Source organism: Aureococcus anophagefferens, assembly GCF_000186865.1.
Source record: "Aureococcus anophagefferens unplaced genomic scaffold AURANscaffold_16, whole genome shotgun sequence".
Classification (NCBI taxonomy): Eukaryota; class Pelagophyceae; order Pelagomonadales; family Pelagomonadaceae; genus Aureococcus; species Aureococcus anophagefferens.
The window spans coordinates 658,786-667,478 of NW_008705576.1; the positions used below are offsets into that span (position 1 = coordinate 658,786).

Here is an 8,693-nt window from a genome sequence, read left to right on the forward strand (position 1 = left end):
GTCAGCACCTCGCCCGTATTTTTCAACGCGAACTCCGCGAAGGCGGCCTCGAGCTCCGCGGCGCGCTTCGCGTTGTAGCCCACGTAGAGGGGCCGCGGCGCCGCGCCCATGAGCGTCCGCGTCGCCGCCGCGAGCTCCGCGACGCCGACGTTCGCGAACGGCGGGTCGAGAAAGAGCGCGTCGAACGCGCAGTCCACGGGCTCCGGCGCTCTTAAATCGAACGCGCGGAACTTGAGGCTCGCGAAGCGCTCGTCGCGGTCGAGGAGCAGGTAGTCGCCGCCGGCCGCGTCGCGCCGCGCGGCGAGCGACGGGTTGCACACGAGGAGCGGCGTCTCGTAGCCGTCGACGAGCGCGAGCATGCGGCGCGACGTGGGCTCGTCGTAGAAGAACTGCTCGTGGCGGTGGTCCTCCTCGATTTGCGTGGCGCCGAGCGTGACGGCGGCTGGAATTAGGTCCGTCGCGCGGCCGGCGCGGCGGATTTTGGCCGCGGCCTCGGCGGCCTTTTTTCGCTGCCAGGCCTCCTCGCGGTCGACCTTTTTCGCGCGCTTGCCGTGCAGCGCGAGCGTCTGTGGTCGTCGTCGCGTCGACGACGGCTGGAACGCGTGCGTTGCGAGTGCGAGGAGCACTATTGCGCGCATCAGGTTTTGCCACTCCACCATCGCGCTTCGCCTACTGCCTCGCCGACCTCAAATAAAGGCTGCAGCATGGCAGTTCCTGCGCACGCCGCACCCATGCGTCGCATCTCTGCACTGCTCCTCGCGCTCACGAGTGCCAGCGCACTCGTGGTGCCGCGCAACACGGCGCTCGCACCGCGCAAGGCGCTCGCGCCGCGCCGCACCGTCGCACCGCCGCGCCGCCTCGCGCCGGTCGCGGCGCTGCCCGGCGTCGCCGCGGCGACGCTGCCGACGTGCTTGGGTTTCTGGAAGGGCGGCTACGCCGTGTCCTACGGCTACGGCGGCGCCATGGCGGCCGCGGGAGCGCTCGCCCTCCAGGCGGGCGCGGCGGGCGTCGGAGCGGCGCACGCGGCCGCTCTGCTCTTCTACGGCGCGCGCCTCAACCTCTTCCTGCTCTACCGCGAGCTCTTCCTGCCCGTGTCCATCCACCAGATGAAGCCGCGGCCGGCGTCGCTCGCGCAGCGGCTCAAGCGCGCGCCCGTCGTCGTCGGCTGCTCGCTGCTCTACTACTGCATGGCGGCTCCCCTGAAGCTCACGGCCGGCTGCGTCGAGCCAACGGGCGGCGTCGGCGCGGCCGTCGCCGTCGCCTGGTTCGGCTTCGCCCTCGGCGCCGTCGGCGACGTCTACAAGAGCGCCGCCAAGGCCGTCCGCGGCGCCGACGCGCTCGTCACGGGAGGACCGTTCGCGCTGCTGCGCCATCCGAACTACACGGGCGAGATGATCGGCTGGGCCGGCTCCGCGGCGGCCGGCGTGCTGGCCGCCAGCGGCGCGCTCCGCGCCAACGCGGTCTGGACGGCCGTGTCGCTCGTGGGCCTCGTCGGCATCTTCAACGTGCTCGCCAGGGCAGGACAAGAGAGCGAAATTCCCAACTTCAAAGGCTCATATCTCGGCCGTTTTCCACTCGTTTTGGCTGATTTTTGGACGAGCGATCATCTCTCGGAACGTTCTCGAAGCGTGAATGCTTTTTCCGGAACGCGCGCGCGCGGAACACTCACGTTGAAGCGACGTTGAATATCTCTTGTCCTGCCCAGGTGCTCGCGGGCGAGGCCACCGCGGGGCTCGAGCGCAAGCAGCGGGCCAAGTACGGCGCCTCGCCGGAGTACCAGGCCTGGGTCAAGCGGACCTGGGCCGGGCCGTCCTTCGGCGCGCCGCCGGCGCCCGTCGACAAGTTCGAGCGCGTCGCGTGGAGCGGCACGTGCTACCCGAGCCGCGCGTGAGGGGACTCCCGCTCGCGCCTAAGTCGACAAGAAGCGAGTCACCACGCCCCATCCCCCCGCCCGCGGCCGCGCGAGTGCGGCGGCCGGTACGCGCCCTTGGCCGACGGCCGCTCTTCTTCCTCGTCGTCGTCGCCAAAGTCCGCGCTGACGTCGGCGGAGAAGAGCGCGGCGAGGGCCGCGCTCGCGCGCGCCGACGCGTCGTCCGTGGGCCGGCCGACGGAGCGCTGGACGAAGGCCTGGAGCAGGTCGCGCGTCGCGAGGACGTCGTCGAGCGCGGCCGCGTCGACCAAGACCTGGAGGTCCGGCGCGACGGCCAGTTTCGCGCGGCCCGAGTTCGTCGTCGATTGGGCCACGTCCGGCGCGAAGAGGAGCACCTGGGCGAGGCTCACGACGGACGTGTCGTAGAGGTAGCGGTCGCTCGTCTCCTGGACGTCGTAGAAGACGACGAGGCGGTCCGCGGCGCTCCGGTTCACGGAGCCCGGGTGGCAGACGACCTTGAGGCCGCTGCCCAGCGCCAGGCCCTTGCCCTGCTTGCGCACCGCGGCGACGTTGGGCCACAGCGCGGCCAGCAGCGCCGACGAGAGCCGGGCGCCCGCGTGCCGCGGCCGCGCGCGGCCGCCCGCGTCGCGCTTGAGCAGGTCGCGGCAGCCGGAGCCGAGGTCGCGGCGGAGCTGGTCGACGTACTCGAGGGTCTGGTGGGACAGGAAGAAGCGGTCGCAGAAGGACCGCCGGTCGCGGTAGCCCGGCCGCGCCCGCCACTCGGCGTAGGCGCGCTCGAGCAAGACGTGGTCGCTGTCCGTGCCGTCGGCCAACCTGGCCTTGGCCGCGTTGGCCAGGGGCTCCTTGCCCAGGGGGCAGACGAAGGGCGACTTGGACCCGAGGCCCGCGGCGACGGTCAACGCGACGTCGAAGCAGTCGAAGAGCTCGCCCAGCAGCAGCAGTTTCCCGAGCACGGGGTGCACGTGGAGCCGCGCGAGCTGCCGACCCAGGGGCGACAGGGACATGCGGTCCTCGGCGTCCAGCGCGCCGAGGCGCACGAGGCCGTCGACGGCCGCGCGGACGATTTTTTCGTCCGGCGGCGAGATCGCCTCCGCCAGCACCGGCTCCGGCGCGCCGAGGCCGAGCGCCGCGACCTCGAGGCACAGCTCGTCCAGGGGCGACCGCACCATCTCCGGTTCCGCGTAGTCGACCATCGCCGCGTGCTGGAACGACGAATAGAGCCGCCACCAGGCGCCCGGGCGCACGCGGCCCGCGCGCCCCCGGCGCTGGAGGCCGTTGGCCTTGGCGTACCACGTCGTCCGCAGCGCCGACACCAGGCTCTGCTTGTTGAGGAACGTCGACCGCGCCTTGCCCGCGTCGACGACGTGGACGACGTCCTCGACGGTGATGGACGTCTCCGCGAGCACCGTCGACACCACGACCTTGCGCTTCCCCGGCGGCGGCGCGTCGAAGATGGCGCGCTGCTCCGCCGAGGGCATGCGGCTGTGGAGCGCGTGGATCGCGAGGGACCGGTCTTTTTCCAGGCGCTTGACGACGTCGGCGATCTCCGCCCAGCCGGGCACGAAGACCAAAATCGCGCCGTCCTCCTGGGACGCGTGGACGTGCTCGACGACGGCCGCGACGAGGTCGACGTCGACGAAGTCCGCCGGCAACGCGTGGAAGTCCGCCAGCGCCTGCGCCGTCGGCCGGGGGCACTTCAGGCGCGCGAAGATCGTCTCTTCGTCGCCGGGCACGCCCTCCAGCGCGCCCGCGTCGCCGAAGGGCGACCGCCGCGGCCGCGGCGACGACCGCGGGCGCAGCTGCGGCAAAATGTCCTCGAGGTAGTGCTCCTCGATGGGGTAGTTCGTCTTGCCCGGGATCTCGACGACGGCCGCCTCGGGGAAGTAGGACAGGAACGCCGACGGGTCCACCGTCGCCGACATCAGCACGACCTTGAGATCGTTCCGCTTCGCCAGCAGGCGCCGCACGAGCAGGAGAAAAAAGTCCGTGTGCACGTCGCGCTCGTGGACCTCGTCGACGATGACGTGCGTCGCGCCGGCGAGGAGCGGGTTCGACTGCATCGTCTTCAGCAGCACGCCGACGGTGCAGAAGACGACCTTCGACGACGCCGTCACGGAGTCCTCGAAGCGGATCTTGAAGCCCACGGTGTCGCCCAGGGCCCCGCCGCGCTCGCGCGCGACGCGCTCCGCGACGCTCGCCGCCGAGATGCGCCGCGGCTGCGTCGCGACGACCGCGATCGCCTCGCCGCGGCGCGCGCAGTCCTCGTAGACGAACTGGGGGATCTGCGTCGTCTTGCCGCAGCCCGTCGCGCCTAAAACCAGCGTCACGGCGCCCGACCGCACGGCGGCGACGATGGCCTCGCGCATCTTGAACGCGGGCAGGCGGCGCCGCGCCGGTAGAAAAGTCGCGTAGCCGCGGCTCGCGGTCTCCGCCTCGAAGGCCGCGGCGTCCGCGGGCCCCGGCGCGCCGCTCAGGAAGCCGCCGCTGCGCTGCGCCCAGCCCTCGCGCGGCGCCGGCCGCGCGGCGACGGCCGCCTCCAGGGCTCCGCGCGCGCGCTTGAGCAGCGCGCCGTCCAAGGACGCGTAGACCGCGTCCTCCTCGTCCTCGAAGCCCTCCAGGCAAAAGCCCTTGCGCGTCGCCCGGCAGCGCACGTCGTCCAGGGCCGCGCGGGCCGCGGGCTGCTCCTCGAGGCGCCGGAGCATGCGGCACTTGAGCGACGTCTGGCTGAAGGCCTGGAGCTCGCTCGCCATGCGCTCCCAGACGCGCTTCCGCGCGCATTTCCCGCCGCCGCGCTCGCACTCGCTGCGCACGAGCTGGGCGATGGTCGTGATCTGCGCGCCGCTGTCGAGGGACGCGTCGACGCGCACGAGCGCGTAGGGGTCGCCCTTGTTCGGGCCCCGGACCCAGCCGACGCCCATGTCCTGCGCGACCGCGCGCATCGTGTTGTTCTCGACGTTGCGCAGGCGCTGGGCCATCTCGAGGCGCGGCGCGCCGCTCGCGAGGAACGCGGCGACGCGCTCCCGGCACGGGTTCACGATGTCCGGGTCCGTCGACGGCTCGACGTGCTGGCGCCAGTTGTAGCCGCCGCCGCCCTTGCCGCCCTTGCCGCCGCCGCCTTTGCCGCCGCCGCCTTTGCCGCCGCGGCCCTTGCCGCGACCGCCGCCCTTGCCGCCGCGGCCGCGATACATTTTTACCACAAGGTTGTGCTTTTGCTTATGGCAAAGGACGAGGCCGCGCCGGACGTGTTGCGGAGTGGCGCTGCGGTGTGCTTAGCGCTCGAGGACGCGACGACGGGCTGGCTGGGAAGCGATCGACGCTTTGCGCAAGGCGGTGAGATCAAGCGCTGCGAGTCGCCATCAGCATGTCCTCGAATCGAGGCGAAGTCGACGTTTACTCGATGATGCACGGTCTGGCGCGAGGTGATTCAAGCCTTGACGACACTCTCGTCGCCGCGGCCGCCGTTCAAGGGCGCCGACGCCGCGATGCGGTCGTCGCTCATCCTCTATTTGGTCGCCAGGGCGTCCGATGCCCTCGTCGCGCCGCCGAAGCTCGCCGGCGCGCGGCCGCGCGCGCACAAACGCGCGCCGCGACGAGACGTGTCCCGTATGGCCCTGCGCCTGGACCTGCCGCTGCTGCGCGTGGGCCAGTCGGCCTGGGACGTCGTCGGGACGACGGCCGTCGTCGTCGGCGGCGCCGCGGCCTGCGCGACGGCCGTCGTCGTCGGCTACACGGCCGTGTCGCTCGTCGCGCCCGCGCTGGGCCGCGCGGCGGGCGGCGCGGCGGCGGGCTCCGGGCCCGAGTGGCTCAAGCTGCGCGCGGGCCAGGTGCGGGCGACGGCCGACGCGTTGAAGCTCGCCTGGAGCGACCTGTTCGAGGACGAGTCGCTCGTCGTGCTCGAGGACACGTGGGCGCCGTGCGTCCTGGAGGCGACGGAGGACTTTGGGGACGACGGCGCGGGCGGCGCGGCCTACACGGCGTACCGCTTCGCCCTCAAGCAGGGCGGCAAGGCCGTGCTGCCGCTGGAGCTGGGCCAGGAGGTGACCTTCGTCGGTTTGGACGGGAGGAACCGGCCGGTCCGCGCGTCGTTCCCGCTCGCGTCGAACCGGCGCGACGCGGGCGCCGTCGAGGTCGTCGTCGCCGCGCCGGGCCGGCGCCGCGCGCGGGAGGCCGTCGGCGGGCTCACGGCGGAGCAGCGCGCCGTCGTCGACGCCTTCGACGGCCTCGGCATCGGCGGCGAGGCGGCCGTGAGGCCCGGGCGGCGCGCGTTCACGTACGAGGGGTCCTACCTGCCCATCACGTCGCTCCAGTGCTTCGCCGAGGAGCTCGGGGCGTTGCCCGTCATCCAGCTCCTCAAGGAGAGCCTGCCCCGGGGCCGGTCGACCATCGCGAAGGCCCAGGTCTTCTGGATCAACGAGGGCGAGGACGACTTCGGCCTCTACGAGGGCCTCGAGACGCTCTTCTACAAGTTCCCCAAGAAGATGGAGCTCGCCTGCGTCGTCGACGACAAGCTCCACAGCCCGGACACGACGAAGAACGCGCCGGGCGACGCCGTCTTCCGGCGCAACGACGACCTCGCGGGCGCGGTCGCGCCGTGGCAGCCGGGCATGCTCGCCGTCGTCGCGGGGCCCGACGCGTTCCAGGACCAGGTCGTCGCCCACCTCACGGGCGCCAAGGGCTACCCGCCGGAGTGCATCGTCTACTTCTAGGCGCGGGGGGGCCTCTCTAAGCACTACGAAGAAAAAGGCCGCGGGTCGAAGACGACGACGGCCGCGCCCTAGGAAGAAAAGACAGCGAACGCGGAGTCGTGCGGCGGGAGCGTCGCCGCCCAGGCGGCGGAGACCGTCGCGCTCGTGTGCGTCCAGACGTCGCGCGCCGTCGCGGTCTCCGGGAGGCCGAGCGCGGCGAGCGGCACGGAGACGTCGAGCGTCGCCGTCCCCCGGTTGAAGACGAGCGCCGCGGTCGCGCCGCCGAGCGGCTTCGCCCAGACCTGGTAGGCCGAATCGTCGACGACGAGCGTGCCCGGGAAGCCCGCCCAGGCCTGGTTCACGGCGATGGCCTCCTCGTTCGACACGATGGGCCACACGGCCGCGAGCTTGGCGTCGTCCGCGACGTCGAAGCTGAGGATCAGCGGGGACGAGACGACGCACCAGAGGCCGAAGTGGGTCCGCGACTCGACGAACGCGGCGTCGTTCCGCGGACCCCCGAGCGCCCACCCAAAGTTGCCGACCTCGAGCATGTCGGGGTACGCCCAGCAGCCCGGCCGCGAGATCGGCGGCGTCGAGTTCGTGAACGGGAGCACGCGCTGGAGCCGCGCGACGACGCCGTCGAAGTCCGGCCGGATGTCGCCGCCCGTGCGGAAGAGGTGGAAGTCGCACCAGTCCGTGTCGGTCGGCAGGCCCCGCGGCGGCCCGAGGCCGGAGCCCTGGTTCGAGTTCTCGACGAGGACGGGCGTCGGCCGGCCCTTGATGTTCCGGACGCGCGCGGCGAAGCCCGAGCCGTCGTCGTCGCCGCAGTTGTCGATCTTGACGCCGTCGAAGCCCGCCGCGTAGACCTGCTCGACGTCCGCCGCGTACGCGAGCGCCGCCCAGGACGCGTTCGCGCGGAGTTTGTAACAGTCGAGGCAGATGCAGTTGTCGTCGTACCAGCCCATCTTCAGGCCCTTGCCGCGGCCGTAGCGCACGAGGGCCGCGAGGTCCGGGAAGCGGCTCGCGTTGACGAGGGGCGTCCCGTCGGCCGCGTGGAACGAGCCCTCGTACCCCTCCCCGCAGCTCTGCCAGCCGTCGTCGACGCCCGCGCGCGCGAAGCCGAGGTCCGCGAGGCTCAGCCGCGCGCCGGTCCAGGGCGATGTGCGCTTCGTCGCGAGCGCGTCGACGGCGGCGCGGATTCTGGCGTCGTCGACGTCGCCGCCGTAGCAGTTCCAGCTCCGCCAGCCCATGGGCGGCGTCCGCGCGAGGCCGTCCTCCAGGGCGGCGGCGGCGCCGAGGAGCAGCAGCGCGAGGGCGCGTTGCGGTTTCATGGGTGCGATCGACGAGGCGCGATGTTCGGCTCCTCCCATCAGCTGCAGGCCCGCCTCAAGGATGCCTCAACATTGGGTCAACTTGAAGCCCACAGCGAGCCCCTTCACTTTCGAGAACTTCTCCGCCGCCGACGCTCGCGGTTAACGGCGCGCTACTTGGCGCCTCTCCGGAGCAGGCGCATGGCGCGCTTGCGGTCCATGGCCTTCCGCTGGCGGTCGGCCGCCTCCTTCATGACGGCCGCGAACTCCGCGATGTCGAGCGCGGCCCAGAGCGCCTCGACGAACCAGGCGCCCGTCGCCATCTCGAGGGAGGCCCACCGCTCCGAGAGGCCGTCCTTCCGCGCTTCTTCAACGTCGTTCATGAACGCGTCCAGCGTGAACTCCGTGCCGTCGATCGCTCGCTCGACGTCCTTCGAGAAGAGCGCCAGGAACTCGCCGTGCAGCCCATGTATGTCGTGGGAGTTGCCCGCGCCGTCGCCGCCGCAGCCGTCCACAAAGTCGTCGAACTCGTCGGCGTTCTCGGCGAGCCAGTCGCCGTAGATGCACTCGATGCCGTCGCAGTCCGCGGCGGCGTCGCCGAGGTCGGCGCGAAGCTGCGCGAAGTATTTGGCGACGACGCGCAGAGCCGGTGCGACCGGTGCGTCGTCGGCGTCTTTCGCCTCGCTCTTGGCGTCCTTCGCCTCCGGTGGCGCGGCGTCGGGGCTGCCCTCATGCTTGGCCTCCATCGAGCCCGGCCGGCTCCTCTAGCCGGAATAGCCTGGCTAGGGCATCAGGATCTAGGCCTGG

At 72.1% G+C, this 8,693-nt stretch overlaps 2 protein-coding genes across 2 annotated transcripts; one reads left to right on the forward strand and one right to left on the reverse strand.

The window, feature by feature from the left end:
- Nucleotides 1-2,802: 2,802 nt before the first annotated feature.
- Nucleotides 2,803-4,593, reverse strand: AURANDRAFT_29382 (hypothetical protein; the record flags this gene model as incomplete). Its single annotated transcript, XM_009040724.1, has 2 exons — nucleotides 2,803-3,495; nucleotides 3,760-4,593. Coding segments are annotated over 2 exons (1,527 nt in total), but the record flags the coding sequence as incomplete, so codon positions are not given.
- Nucleotides 4,594-5,496: 903 nt separating this feature from the next.
- On the forward strand, nucleotides 5,497-6,597 carry AURANDRAFT_65716 (expressed protein; the record flags this gene model as incomplete). Its single annotated transcript, XM_009040658.1, has 1 exon — nucleotides 5,497-6,597. One exon carries the CDS (start codon nucleotides 5,497-5,499, stop codon nucleotides 6,595-6,597), a length of 1,101 nt encoding a protein of 366 aa, XP_009038906.1.
- Nucleotides 6,598-8,693: the final 2,096 nt, after the last annotated feature.